This window comes from Danio aesculapii, chromosome 21 (assembly GCF_903798145.1).
Source record: "Danio aesculapii chromosome 21, fDanAes4.1, whole genome shotgun sequence".
In the NCBI taxonomy this organism is placed as follows: Eukaryota; Metazoa; Chordata; class Actinopteri; order Cypriniformes; family Danionidae; genus Danio; species Danio aesculapii.
Window position 1 is genome coordinate 8,963,148 of NC_079455.1, and position 15,985 is coordinate 8,979,132.

Genomic DNA, 15,985 nt, shown 5'->3' on the forward strand with positions numbered 1-15,985 from the left:
AATACGGTTTTGTTTCCAGAAATGTCAAAACTAAGTCAGTTTTTCCTTAAAACAAGCAAAGTATTGGGGTAAGAAATCATTTTATTATAATCCGAAAAAAAATATTATTTTACTTAACCCTTTGGCAGATTATTTAGCTTGTTTTAAGAACAAAAAACAACATTTTGACTTGATATCTCTGAAAACAAAACAATATTTTTTATTTGTCTAGAACAGTGGTTCACTAAGTGGGGGTAAGGACCCCCCCTAGGGGGTCATGGGACAATGAGATGGAATCACTTGGCGATTTCCAAAAATCAAATTAATTTCATTAAACTATTAGAAATACAGGGCAGCACGGTGGCGCAGTGGATAGCACAATCAGCTCACAGCAGGAAGGTCGCTGGTTCGAGCATCGGCTCAGTTGTCATTTCTGTGTGGAGTTTACATGCTCCCCCCGTGTTTGCGTGGGTTTCCTTTGGGTGCTCCGGTTTCTCCCACAAGTACAAAAACATGGGGTATAGGTGAATTGGGTAGGCTAAATTGTGTGTCGTGTGTGTGAATGAGTGTGTATGGATGTTTCCCACTGAAGGGTTGCAGCTGGAAGGGCATCTGCTGCGTAAAACATATGCTGGATAAGTTGCCGGTTCATTCCGCTGTGGCGACCCCAGATTAATAAAAGGACCAAGCCGAAAAGAAAATGAATGAATGAATATTAGAATTACCATATTTTATCCATAACCTACTGAAGAACAAAATAGTAACTAATAGTAACATTATTATCATGTTAATGATAAACATTAAAAAAAGCAACATGCAAATAAAAAGCCATCAGCCTTTCGTTTTTTTTTTTTTGCAACCCCTGGCGTGATTACATTATATTAAAGACACAGCAATAGCGTCAGATGAAGCAGATTGATTTTATGGCACCAGGGTAAACTTTGACACCTTTACAGTACTCACGTACATTAACGATAAATACAGAAAATAAAATGAATAGACTTGGGCCTATTGGTACTGTATGTTTGCGTCGTGGTGTGCAAGGTTTATACACTACCTGACAAAAGTCTTGTCATCGATCACAGTTGTAAGAGCAACAAATATTAACTTGACTTCTAGTTGATCATTTGAAAAAAGTGGCAGAAAGTAGATTTTTCTGATGAATCATCTGTTGAACTGCATCCCAATAATCACAAATACTGCAGAAGACCTGTTGGAACCCGCACGGACCCAAGATTCTTTTAGAAATCAGTCAAGTTTGGTGAAAAATCATGGTTTGGGGTTACATTTGGTATTGGGGTGTGCGAGAGATCTGCAGAATGGATGACAACATCAATAGCCTGAGGTATCAAGACATTTGTGCTGCCCATTACATTACAAACCACAGGAGAGGGCTCGAAGACCACTCAAAGCATCTTGCTGTGAGGCAACAGTACTAACCACTGAGCCACCATGTTACCCACTTTTTAGATATTTGGACTTAAAATAATATAACATAGTAGAAAAAGCCTTTTGTTTTCATATTTGGTTAGTTTTCTAGTACTTCACACAACACACAAGACAATGGGTGATATCTGATGAATCAAACTGATGCACAAAGTCTGAGGTTTTGATCGTACTTCAACATTTTTTTGCCTCCCTTTTGTCTCAGATTGAAAACCACACAATAACTGAAGGATTTTAAAGTCTTTTATTAACATACATAAGCACGTAGCATGTCACAAAAGATCTTGTGCTTGTTTCAAAAACAGCATGTGAGAAGCGGACGGAAAAAAGGAAGAGATAGAAAAAAAATTATTAAAAAAACAGAGAGAGAACTTTCAGGAGTTGCTAAGCCTTGCTTCAGGGGCAAAGAAGAAATTACTGTAGTAGAACAGTAGTAGTAATAGTAATAATAGTAGTGGTAGTAGTAGTAGTCTCCTATAGTAGTTTGAGGGAGAAAGAGAATAATAATTACTACTAAGGAGGTGAACAGGAATACATGGAGGTCATTCCAAAAGAGGCTATAAGTTACTGTTAAAGATGCGGGTTACTTCCTGTTAGCTTTCATACCGAGCAACCTTGCTTTCTCTCTCACCAAAGAATCTAAATCCAAACGAATGCCAACCCTGGAGCTTTGAATCAATACATGTTAGTAAATGCAGTACATTTGACATAAGAGCTATTTACAGAAACAAAAATACTATTGGTTTAGTCTTATTGCTCGGTTTTTCACTCAAAAAAGATATGTAAAAGCAATATGTGACGATGCCGCTTTTCAACATGACTAAAACTAAAAAGGAAGACGGTGGTCAGTCAAGGAGCAGGACAGTGGGTGGTGGTGATAACTTAGCTGTTGATGGTGTGGGCTGGTACAACAAAAGATTACAGTTTGAGTCAGTGAGATACGCTCTCACCTTTCCGCCCTTCAGCAAGGTTGCGTTTCCCTGCAGTTGTCTTTGTGTAAAAGTAGGATACAAATCCTAATTTCATTTCAATTTTAGGTTCATAAAAACATCTTACAAATCTCAGGATGTGCTAAAGTCACATCACTTTGAAGAAAGACCTGGGTTACACAATTTTACCTAACAACGAAACATTAAAAGGATTATATCAATGTTTTTTGTTTTTTTTTAAATAATAAGGGTTACCTTGGCTTGAAATGTGTGACTAATTTAAAAGGTTGATGATAAATTGCAGTCAAAACTATACTCTATGCAAGTACATCAATCCAAAAGCTTCTTTTTTTGTAGCTTGCTGAAATGTGTTAGAAGATGCAATTCAAACTCTTCACCCAGGGGCGCTGTAGCTAGCGTTAGCATAACTGACTTCGCTATGATAAAAGCGACCACAGACTACTGTCGTATATGGAGAGACAGTTTGGTATGCGAGTGAAGCCATGGTCACACTAGAGTTTAAGCCTCATATCACAAATGCGACAGACCATAAACGGAAGGTCGTGCAGCAAGATTCGCAGTTCGCTGCATTGGAAAGTTCAAGCTTGGTGAATTCTGACCTGTGAAGTCACATCACAAGACCAATCGAAGATCAAAACATGATGTCTCTGTACAAAAATTTAAAATATGGACCAATTGCTTGCTTTTTTATGTCTAATCATCTTGTTTAATCCTGCACCTTTTTGCAAAGTCGTACAACTGAATTTTGCATGCTTGAACTCTAGTATGACAGCGGCATTAGTTAAACTGCCAGCATGTTTATAGCTTGCTACTTGAATAATAGCAATTTGACTGTTTTTATATTGGCGTCTTAAAGAGATAGTTCACTAAAATCCACCGGGCTATTGACTCACGCTTCACATGGTTTTCCAAAATGTGCTTGACTGATCATCTGCTAAACACAAAACATTATATTCTGAGGAATGCTAGAAACAAATTGGCCCAATATACTTAATGAAAACGCAATCAACGCACGGTGGCTTTTGGGCAGCATTTACACTGCAGAACTTGATGGTCAATTCCGATTTTGTGATTGTATCAGATTTTTTGATGACCCGCTTACATCATCTTTTAAAAGTGACTCGTTTCCGATCGTCTGCATTTACACAGCACACAAAGGTGCAATGAGCAGGAAAAAAAAAAGCAGGCGCTGACTGACAGCTGATAATAAAAGAGCGCCCTTTTCTCCGTTCCTGTATTTAATCTGTTTCTATGGTTTTGTTTTTTAAAATTCTTCTTGACAAGTTGTTTTTACAATAGTTTATGACAGAAAAGTTCTCATTTGGCCATCTTCTTTTAATCTAGGCCTTTTCCAGTAGGCATTTTAATGTAATGTCCATGGTGTGATTTATGCACATGATGTATGCAAGAGTTTTGTATTAGTTTATATCGGTTATGTGGTGGACATTGCGCTCTCTCGCTCTCTTGTTAACATGCTTAAATCCTTTTACTACATGATAATATAAGAGCTTTTTTAGACTTAGTCTTTGAGATTTAAGGTTTGCGACTCTGCTGAAGTCTGTTCTGGATTGAAAGTGTCAGACTTGATGTCATTTGCTACGGTGTTTAATGACGTGTGACTCGAATTGACAGGTGAAAATCTGATCAACCTACTTACACTGTAGACACGACGGCATGCATCCGATTCATAATGGATAAATGTCCACATATGAACAAGGCCTGAATCTGATTTGAGCAAATCCGAGTCCATGTGATTTTTTCCTGCTTACATGTACATGGGCCATATCCGATCTGTGCCACATGGGAGAAAAAACCCCGGAATTGAGTCACTTGAACCATGCAGTGTACATGCAGCCTAAATGCAGCCTTGGAGGCTTGAGATGCTCAAAACAGTTCTGGGAGGTCATAATACTGAACCACTGTGATGACAGACTTTGGCTGAGGGATTTTAGAATGACCAAAACAACATTTCTGATGTTTTACAATGTGGTCTTTCTGCTGGTTTGTCCGTTAATGCACACATATAATCACACGATCTGTTAAAACAAAATCACATGACTTCTTGATGCGCATGCTAGAATTTATTCAGTAAAATGTGTTTCGAGCGCAGTTTCTGCGCAATTTTTTTCAAAGAATTAAAAGTTTATTCTACTCAGTTGTGCATGTATAGATATATTAAGAATATTAAGGATAGTGCGCATGTCAGTAGGTGGATGGAAACAGATAATGTTGCTTTGATCTCAACTGAAGAAAAGAAATGACCCAGAAAAGATTTCCATGTTAAAGAAGGCGGAGCAACAGGGCCACACCTACCTATTACATCACCATGGGTCAATAGTTTTTTTTCCCCAAAGCTAATGTTTCACATTTTGAAACAAATCTCCAAACTAACTTCGAATTTAGTTTGACTTTTCAAAACAACATCACTCCTGTTTAGCTCGAAGTATATTGGAGGCTTTAAAGTCATCATGAAATCTAAATTTACTCTTCGTATTTTTATAAGTATATAGTAGTGCTTGTTATAAGCAATGTATCCGTGCACTTAGTTATTTTGTGCCGTCATAAAGTTTAATCAAACTCCATAACCTTGCTTCCCTCCCTCTCGAAACCATTTAGGGCGGGGCTCGTTCCTGCTCTGAATCTGTCCATTCGTCAGTCTTCCTTCATTTTGTTAGCAATGCCCATCTTTCAACAATCCAATCAGTTCATAAAGAACAAAATCAAGCACCTACATTTTTTATTATATCAAGTCCATTTCAAGTGGATGTACATCACGATAACGGGGAAAAAAGGACAATCTTAACTACCATTTTGTGTCGACGTTAAAGTTTTGGTTAGCCCTTTTTCAATTTGTATTGAAGAATTCACTGTCCTACCATGGAGTCCTACCAAGTCATGGAGGTGAGTAAATGATGACCAAATGTGTATTTCTTTGTGAACCAACCCTTCAAGTTAGCTGCATGCTGCTTGCACAAATGCATCAGCGCATGTGTACTTACATAGAGTATGATTCTATGATTGCTTTCTGAAAATAAGGGACTCTATTCTCCCGTTTTTCTTTAAATTAGATGTATACACAAACAGTGCATGCACACACACACACACACACACACACATACACACTACCAAATATATAACTAAAACAAATCCCAATGGAGTCCACTACGACTGTTATTGCCTAAGTTTCTCAACAAATCAAAGCTCTATTGCAGCTGCTCCAAAAGAAACGTCAGTTTCAGCCATTGTTTATACACACAGACTCATATGTAGTCAAAATATACATATGCCACCTGGCGCTAAAGTCCTAAAAGGCCGTTACACCGACTCCAAATAATTGGCACAACACAAAATTGTTTCGCAATCACAAATAAACCCCTGTCGTTTTCAGTTTGCTAAATACGAGCGACTCAACTGAAGCTAAGATCGGGTTCTGACATGCCTTTGCTTCGACCTATTGAGTCTCCAAAGCAAAAGCCCCTGTGGGCGAAAACACTCAAACGGCATGTTGGTTCAACTAATCTACTAAGATTGTGGGGGATTGAAGCTCATCGTTGATTAAGAAGAAACTCAAAACAGTACGGTCTAATCTGCTACTACACACACCTGTTAGGCACAGGGATCGATACGACACAGGTGAGCGCTAGAGACGCACTGTGCTATACTCTGCATAGCAAAAAAAAAAAAAAGATAAAGAGAAAGAAAGATAGAAATAAATAATAAACACATTCACACACATACAGGAACCGAGAGCGCTCATACCCACTGGCATCTTTAACAATAACCCCAGTCCTTTTCTTCTGTGGCTAACGTTGTTGTTGTTTGTTTATTTTTTCTCTAAAACATTTTGATGCAAGACTTCTGTAACTGCTGTGAGATCAGTTTTCGTCGCTTCTGTTTCTCCTAATCATCGTCCTCCATCACAGGGTCTGTATCCCAGCACGTAATGTCGATTTCTGCAGGAGGACAATATGACAAAAATCATATATTATCATCTGAGGCGAGGGAGTGATGTAACGTGAAGAAAGTATTTTCGACGCAGTATTCTACTCCAGAGATAAACTTGTGTCTTTTCCCACAGCACACATTCTAGAGGTAAATCAGTTAGACGCATCAACACGGAAATAAACAAAAGGTGTGTTTATAGCCACAATAACTCCCATACAGTGTAGCTAATATAAACAATACATGCACTCTGGTGTATTGTTAAAAAAAGGACCTCCACTGCACTACATGTCAATGTTAAATTTAAACAATAGTGTAGCTGGAACACTTTGAATAGCTTCATACACGTATAAAATTATGACTTCACAAAAAGTTCTCATCACGAAGGTTAACTAAAACAAAAAGCCTAATTTTAAATTCAAGTACAGCACTATAAAATAATACAAAAGTAAATACAAATAAACAATTAGTAATACAATTAAAACAACTAAGTTAAAATGTTAAAGAAAATTAACGAAAACTGCTATATTGGCTTAATGACTCTTAAGAAGCCATTTCCAATGGAATTTAAATAAATTACACTAAAAATAGCCTTTTTTTGGTTAATTTAGATCAAATTAAAATTTTTAATAAAACTACAAAAAAAAAAGGAAATATAACTAAACCTAATTTAAAAAATGAAAACTGCAATATTGGCTCAGTGACAATATTGAGCTCAATATGATGCTCATTAAGTCACCTTTAATTTGCAATTGAATTTAACTAAAATATCCTGAAAATATCCCTTTATTTGGTTCAATTTAAATTAAATCTAAATTTTAAATTCAAACTTTAAATAAAATTACCTAAAATAACAAAAAATATAACTAAAACTATTATAAAATAAAATTTGCAATAATCACTCAATGAGACCTTTAATTTCCAACTGAATTTAAATAAAATATCCTAAAAATAGCCCTTTATTTGGTTCAATTTAAATAAAATTTACATTTAAAATTCAAACTGTTAACAAAATTAACTAAAAAGCTAAAAATATAACAAAAACAATTTTTTTAAATAAAAACTGCAATAATGTCCTAATGACATTAAAGAATCCTTTAATTTACCTTTAATTTTCAATGGAATGTAATATGAACTAAATTATACAGAAAAATAACCCAGAAAAATTATTTAAGTGAATATGCAAATTGAATCAAAACAAGAGCAATTATTGTGTTTATTATACCATTTCTTGTGCTTTAACCTGCTGGGATCTCACCTGGTGGTTTGTTGTAAAAAACTGGTGTAGGGTTGACTTTTGCAGTGCAGTCATCTGACTGGACAAAATCCTCCTCCTGTGATTGGCTGAAGTAGCCTTCACTCGCCTACATGCACACAAATGTATACAATGATTATGTATAAAGCTCCATGCAAGAGTAGTATACAGTTGAAGTCAGATTTATTAGCCCCCCTTTGAAATTTTATTTCTTTTTTAAATATTTACCATATTATGTTTAACAGAGCAAGGAAATGTTCACAGTATGTCTGATAATATTTTTTCTTCTGGAGAAAGTCTTATTTGTATTATTTCGGCTAGAATAAAAGCAGTTTTTAATAATAAAAAAAACATTTTAAGGTCAAAATTATTAGCCCCTTTAAGCTATATTTTTTTAGATGGTCTACAGAACAAAGCATTGTTATACAAAAACTTGCCTATTTACCCTATCCTGCCTAGTTAAACTAATTAACCTAGTTAAGCCTTTAAATGTCACTTTAAGCTGTATTGAAGTGTCTTGAAAAATATCCAGTCAAATATTATGTAGTGTCATCATGACAAAGATAAAAATGAGTTATTAAAACTATTATGTTTAGAAATGTGTTAAAAAAAATTCTCTCCGTTAAACAGAAATTGGGGAAAAAAATAAATGGGGACTAATAATTCTGACTTCAACTGTATGTGCATCTGGCATTAGATTGTACATGTTGCCATCTAGTGGTACTTTGATGCTTCAAAACAGTCTAACATTCACAAGAATTTTTTGTTTATTTATGGTTGTGAATTGCATTATGGGACCTTGATCTCTGCTCTGTCGACTTTTGATGTTGAAAATTCAACTATACGGTTAATCAAAGTGACTTTCACATTTTATTAGTTTGTAATAATTTAATGTATAAGAAATTATATATAGAAAAATGTGTCTGTAAAATAACAGAAAATGTACTGGCGGTTAATTCCAAGGTTTTTGTAGCGTAATATACAACACAAACTCAGACAATGTATCACTTTAAACTATTACCAATGTTATTAAAAGTCACTTTTTGGAACTTTTCATAGCTAAAAGTTGTTAGCAGAAAGGTCAAGGTCTCATAATGTAATTCAAAAGCATAAATAAAAAAGCATAAATAAAAATAATAAATAACAAAATACTGAAAACTGCAAATTTTCAGATATTTTAACCAACATAGGATGCCAAATCATGGGCTAATTTTCATTTTTAACCCTTTAACAGTGAATTGCACTGACCTGAGTGCCTTCTTTAAGCAGCGTGTCTCCATTGGTCAACAGCAGCTGTCCGTCATCCATGTCCTGACTATCGGAGCCGGATGCATGCTGGAGGGCTTGCTGGTAACTGAGGGTCATCTGGTGGGGTCCAGCCACGTCCACAAGGCTGGAGGGGTCGTCTTCTGTACCGGGGCAGTAGGGGGTGTCGGGCACCTCATCGAAGCTCAGGAGAGGCTGCGCAGGAGAGGAGCCGGCAGGATGAGGCTCCGGGGTGTCCTCCATCAGATCCATAATGTGGGTGGAGGCCTGGGAGGGGGCTATGGCCGGGGCTGGGCCGCTGTCCCACAGGTCTAGCAGGCTCTCGTCTGTGCTGGGCAACGGAGCGACGCTGCTGGGCTGGGGGGAAACGCTCGGAGAGGTCTTGGCAAAGCCGGATTCCTGCACTGGAGTTTGCTTGGGAGAGTCAAAGCCTTGAGGAGGAATGAAGGAAATGTAAGAAACTATATCAATTCTGTCTAAGAGTAGCACTTTACTAAGTATTACTTAAAAACCAAAGAGCTTTTACAATCCTCTCAAGGGAAATCTCATCATCTACTACCAGTGTACATCAGCATTCACCTGGATGATGCAACAGCAGGCACAGGTCAATGTGCCTGTACACTCAGGTGGAGAGGAGAGATGGATAGAGCCAATTCAGGGCTGAAGGGGGAATATGGCTTGGACACTCTTTATAGTGAGCAAAGTTACATCTCTTGTTACATCAAAGTTACATCATCTTGAATGTACTTGTTTAATTATACTGCATAATATGATTAGGCTGCATTACACTAGGAACTCAAGGACTATTTTTAGGACAATTGTGAACAAAAAATATTATAATAATACCACTATACATCACTACCTGACAAAAGTCTTGTCGCCTATCCAAATTTTAGGAACAACACATAACTTGACTTTTAGTTGATCATTTGGTATCAGAAGTGGCTCATGTGAAAGGCAAAGGCCTCTAGATTACGCTTATTTTACCTAAATAAAATATGATCATGCCTTGATTTTTAATTATTTAATTTGGACAGTAAGGTGTGACTTTGCTTAGACAAAAGTTTTGTCACTTAACAGAAATAATGTACAGTATAAAATATAAAGTCATGGTGCAGTGGAAAAAGAATTAATATTGTCTGTGACTCCAATGAGCTTGGACGACTGCATCCATACATCTCTGCAATGAATCAAATAACTTATTAATAAAGTCATCTGGAATGGCAAAGAAAGTGTTCTTGCAGGATTTCCAGAGTTCATCAAGATTATTTGGATTCATCTTCAATGGCTCTAGATGTTTCCCAGAGATGGGTTGCGGCTGGAAGGGCATCCGCTGTGTAAAACATGTGCTGGATAAGTTGGTGGTTTGTTCCGCTGTGGTGACCCCAGATTAATAAAGGGACTAAGCCGAAAAAAAAAAATGAAAGAATGAATGAACTTTGATCACCAAACATGACGGATTTCTGTGAGAATCTTGGGTCCATGTGGGTTCCAGTAGGTCTTCTGCAGTGTTTGTGATGATTGGGATATAGTTCAACAGATGATTCATCAGAAAAATCTACATTCTGCCACTTCTGCCACAAATGTTCAACTAGAAGTCAAGTTATAATTTGTTGCTCTTCCAACTGAGATCGACGACGACAAATTTTTGTCTGGTAGTATGTATGCACCATACCCCTTTGAATTAATTTGTCATACAGCCTGAAATCCAATCACATTCTTACCTTTTCCACAAATAACTTTTCCAGCCTTTGATTTTTTTTTAGTCTTTTCCTAACCTGTGTCGTTGTACAATTTTATCCCAAAGGTCTTTTAAAAGCAGGGTGTAATGTGAGTAAAGGTATAGATTTTCACAGGGTATGATGATTTTCTATAGGCATTGTATCTTATATATTTTTACAGACATTTAAGGTACATTAGCAAAAAAACTAAAAACTAACTTTTGCAAAGGCACACAAAGATATTATATTAGTAGAATTTTTGTTGAATTTTGGTAAATTTAGACTGTTATTTCATTATTTCCATATTTCATAACATAGGAATATGATGTATTTATGTAATTTCACTATTCTGTAACACAGCAGTCAGTAGTTAAAAAGTATAACAAGGCGTCTTAAAAAGCGTAATGAGTTTTCTAACACATTATAAAGCACAAAGATCAATATTGAGATTAATATTGAGTTGTGTTTTAATGCATTATACTCTTTAAATGTACATTCAAGGCACTATTAATGCTTTTTAACTCACTGAAGTACTGTATAAACACTTGAAAAGGTGCTGTTCAAAACCTTGCATAAATGCAGAAATAATCACTCATCTTAAGGGAGAATTTGTGGTGAAATAAAACACATTATTGGTATTTTCTTCCCGTTCTGATTGTGAGTAAACCGAGCTTTCCTAAGCTCAATTATTGCAGTTCAGGTCGGACACACAAGAGCTGAGAAAGTCAGTCAGCTGTGAAGGCAAACACAACCTGGACAAACAAATGAGCCCCAGGCCACATCACAGGGGCCCGTTTGCATGCGGAAGATGATTTCTGGAGAGCAATAACAGCCTCTCATTTGAAAAACAGATAAGGCTGATGAAATGCTACATTTCACATCCCAAAGTCCTGCCTTACTTACAGCATTACCTCCTATTTTCTGGAGGACACAGTGATAGGATTTTATGTTATAGCATTTTAAAAATACTACTTTCCACCATAGTGCAAAGCAGTTTAAGTCGTTTCAATTTCAATTAAATTAAAACGACTAAACGTTAAATAAAAATGATTTTGACACCAAAATGATTTTAAAAGGTAGGATAGGTCAGTGTTTTCCAACCCTGTTCCTAGAGGCACACCAACAGTTCATACTTTGGATGTCTCCCTTATCTAACGTCAGGTTTTGAAACGTCTTCCTATGTTCTGATGAGTTAATTTAGGTGTGTTTGATTATGGAGAGGTTGAAAATTTGTACTGTTGGTGTGCCTTCAGGAACAGGGTTGGGAAACACTGGGCTAGGTTATTATAATTTTATGTAACAAACAAAACATATAGGCTAATTCATTCATTCATTCATTTACCTTTGGCTTAGTCTCTATTTTAGAGGTTGCCACCAACTTTTCCGGCATATGTTTTACATAGCGATGCCCTTCCAGCTGCAACCCAGTATTAGGAAACACCCATACACACTCACTCATTCACTATGGATAATTTAGTTTATTCAATTCACCTGTACAGCATGTCTTTGGATTGTGGGGGGAAATCGGAGCACCCAGAGGAAACCCACATGGACACGGGGTGAACAAGCAATCTCCACACAGAAATGCCAACTGTCCCAGCCAGGACTCGAACCAGCGACCTTCTTGCTGTGAGGCGATAGTGCTAACCTTTTAGCCACCATGCCGCCATATAGGCTAATTTCAGCTTTAAATTGTCTATAAATATAATAAGGCTTACTATTTTTTATGTATTAATGTATTAATATATTTTGAAACAAATTGTAAATGAAAATAACGTTTATTTTAATAGGCAAATCAAATAATTTGTTAATTTCGGTTCAACTGGTGTTCGGCTTTTTAGGCTATAACGATAAATGAAAAGGTTTTATAACATGGATCTCGATATTGCTTAAAATATGTAATGCATAATAACTCAACAACAGAGCGCTATATGCAGTGCAAACTTTATATGGGGGGTTGTTGGCAGTAATACTACTTATCACGCAATTGAACCATCCAGATTCACTGCATGAGAAATCTGCGACAGCCCTATTATAATGAATGACCTTTCAAAGTGAAACTTCACAGGTTGAATCGCATTTCTGATTCAAACTCGTATTGCCTGATGGCTTACTGTGTTGCAACACAACCACTCGGCCACAGATTTGTCATATTGATACACTAATAAGACATCAAACTAATATCAGCAAGAGCCTTACCAAACTCCTTTCGAAAGAAGTCATCTTTTTCCTCCTGAATAGCGATTCTGGGGATTGGAGTACATCCAGTGGTCATGCTGCGCTCCAGGATGCCTTCATCAAAGTCATCTGAGACATCAAACACAGAGTAAACATCTGATCTCAAACCAGCCAAAATATCAATCACAACACAGATGACAGAATTTACAAACAGTCTAAAAAGATCACCAACAATGCCAAAACAAGAGCAAGCAGTGTTTTGTCTGTCAAAAAGTGCCTCGTTCAAGTGTCCTCGCCAGTGACATTTAAACACAGACATGCCAATGTGACCATGAAGACACAACACAGTGCGCACCACACAAAATCAGCTCACTAATTGCTTGTAGTTTGCTGTTTTATTTGAAAAAAAAAAGTCAAAACAGTACTAAAGCATATATAATCATGTGCATCCACCAATATGTTGTGGCATTATGGAACAATTCATACAGAAACACTGAAGGTCGACTTCTTGATCTCATGACAAGCTAAAACAAGCTTATTTAACTTATTGAGGCTAACGTGGTTAATGTGATACAAGATTTTAAAAATAACAATGTAACTGTACAGACAGAATTTCTAAGGCTTTAAGACGATATCTAAATAATGACACGTCAATCTACTGGAGCTTTCTCTAATATCTCAGTTGTTTCTCCTGAATTTTAACGTAAAGCAAATTATCATTTTTAAAATGTATTATACTGTACGATCTACTGTAAACTGTTGCAACTTGTGCTTAGGTTGAAGAGTCTACAATCACATGTCAGACTGTCCTCAAATTAATTGCAAGACTAAATACTTTGATGTAATAACCACTGTACGGCAGCAACAGTAGTTATTAACAACAGTAGTTTTCATTTTAATTAGGGAGATCTGTAGGGAGAAACATCTGAGTAAAGTTACTTAATCATTATGTTACATTATGACTGGTAACAAATTGAGTTGTCAGAAATAAAATCATTTTAAAATAATTGAAAATGAAGATTTGATTATTAAAAACACTATGTTTTAAATCTTGTGACAATTTTTGAGTTCAAGGGTATCAACATGATATCACAGAAATTCGTAACTTTTTGATTCAGTGGCTAATTCAAATGAATTGTACAAACTCATTCGTACAATTTAGTACGATTTGCTCATCTTCCAGTGATGTTTGGGTTTAGGGGCAGGGTTGGGTGCCACGCAGCCTTTAAAGTCGTACATTTTTGTACGACTGAACTCGACAAAATTCGACAAAACATAAAATAGTTACGCTTTTTTGTGAGATCAGGCTGAGTTATTGTGAAATGTGTGTAAGATTTATCACGTATACCTTTAATTGTGTGTGTGTGTGTGTGTGTGTGCGTGTGTGTGCGTGTGTGTGTGTGCGTGTGTGTGTGTGTGTGTGCGCGTGTGTGTGTGAGTGTGTGTGTGTTTGTGTGTTGGTTTATGTGGTTTATGAGGACACAAAATTGTATAACGTCATGGGAATGACCTAGTTGTGCTCAAAGGTTTGCAAGGACGTACCTTGTGTCCCTCATAATTCATAACGTCATACTTAATCGTTTTTTTGACATTCAAATTATGGTTCGGATCACGTTATGTTTTTTAGTCACGGATCGGACCATTTTTCAGATCAGCAAAAAAGAGGAGGAGATAAATGTCATTTGCTTTCCATTTATTACAAAAACAGTACTGCAAGAAACTTTTGGTTTTAACAAACAGAACTGAGGACCTGTAATTTTATATTTAAAAAAAGAAGAAATAAACAGCTGAATAAAAATAAGATTGCAAAATATTCAGTACTGTGAAAAAAAATTACTGTTAATACTACTGTTGCTTATAATGCTAAATATATTAATCTAACATAATTTGTACAACCCATAATTATTTTTAGTCTCATTTTCATTAAATTATTCAGTTATTCACTCATAAAACTTCATTTTTGATGAATTATTCAGTGGCATATTTTTTATGGCTGGTTGTTGCCACCGTTTGGTTAAATAATATAATTGCTGTCTACAGATTTCATTTTTGAGCATATGACAGTAATTTTAATTTTCACCATAAACAATGATTTTATCTAAACAATAAACTGTTATCCCAGTACTTCTGTGTTATTTGACTCTTTGTAACTTTACTTAAAAGACTAAAGACTGAATCTGTTTCTTATTGTGTTTTTCAAACACAGATTTGAATGCAGAGATTCGAAGGATTAATAAACATATGCAAATCACCGTAATTTATAATTTATGTTGTGCGGGTGTTGAGATCCCGATCTTTTAATGAGTAATCGTGCATCTTACACTGAATGCATTAATGCAGGCTAAACAAGTGACAGAAAACACCTTAAACAACCTAAGAAACCCACCACTTCCCAAATAACCCACCACAACTTCTTCCGCCATCATTAAATTTTACAGAAAAGCCTAAATGCTTTCATACATGTGATTTTAATTACATGAGAGGTGATCTCTTTGCGATCGCTACAAATTTAGGATTAATGTACAAAAAAATTTATTAATCTGTGGGTCACATGTGTTCTGAACCGTGGGTTGTAATCTGTACGAATCATGGATTAACCGTGATACGTTACACCCCTAGTGTCAAAGGTTTCCTGTGAGGGTTGGTTAGGGTTAAGGGTTGGGTGAGGGCATGTATTACGCCTATGGAGAGTCCTTGTAAACCATATATACAAGTGTGTCCGTGTGTGTGATTGTAGGTGAACTGTATCGAATCCAATAAGGTTTAATTTATATAAATCTAAAAAATTCTGCCCAGAATTTTCAGATAGCATGAAGGTTAATATGAAACTTTCTGAAAACTCAATCTGAAAGAGTAGCATCTAAGCTACATCAATAAAGTTTTTCCTTTGAAAGACACAAACATTATAAACTCAAAACACTGAGATGCAAATTTTAAAGCCAAAAAATACAATACATAAAGACCTCACATGACACAACGAAGAAACCACAATGACTCGTTGCACAGGCAAAGTGACTCGATTCAAATCCACCCATTTCTGAAAGTGAAATCCACTGTGTTGCTTTATAGATAAACTCTAAATGTTGGGTCTTATAGTACAGACAAGGTATTTAGTCCTCATGGGCGCCATTTGTCCTCGTGTTGCTGTTTAAAAACACCACAAGGTCGGCTTCACAACGGTCAATCACGAAACCACAGTCACACAAGTCCAGAGGACGAAAGCCCAAGGGCCCGGAGACCATAGTCAC

General features: G+C 36.3%; 1 protein-coding gene across 6 annotated transcripts in view; it reads right to left on the bottom strand.

Annotated features, from left to right (window-relative positions):
• Positions 1-1,650: 1,650 nt before the first annotated feature.
• dbn1 (drebrin 1) overlaps positions 1,651-15,985 on the bottom strand; it is a 158,309-nt gene continuing 143,974 nt past the window's right edge. For 5 of the 6 annotated variants that reach the window (XM_056446739.1, XM_056446736.1, XM_056446735.1 and 2 more), the window contains 4 exons: positions 12,759-12,866; positions 8,821-9,269; positions 7,576-7,681; positions 1,651-6,328 (listed from right to left, as the gene is read on the bottom strand). In XM_056446739.1, the coding sequence (XP_056302714.1) occupies positions 6,276-6,328; positions 7,576-7,681; positions 8,821-9,269; positions 12,759-12,866 (716 nt within the window). In that variant the 3' untranslated portion in view covers positions 1,651-6,275. The remainder of the gene's footprint in view (positions 6,329-7,575; positions 7,682-8,820; positions 9,270-12,758; positions 12,867-15,985) is intronic. The other variant, XM_056446737.1, reaches the window with a different exon arrangement.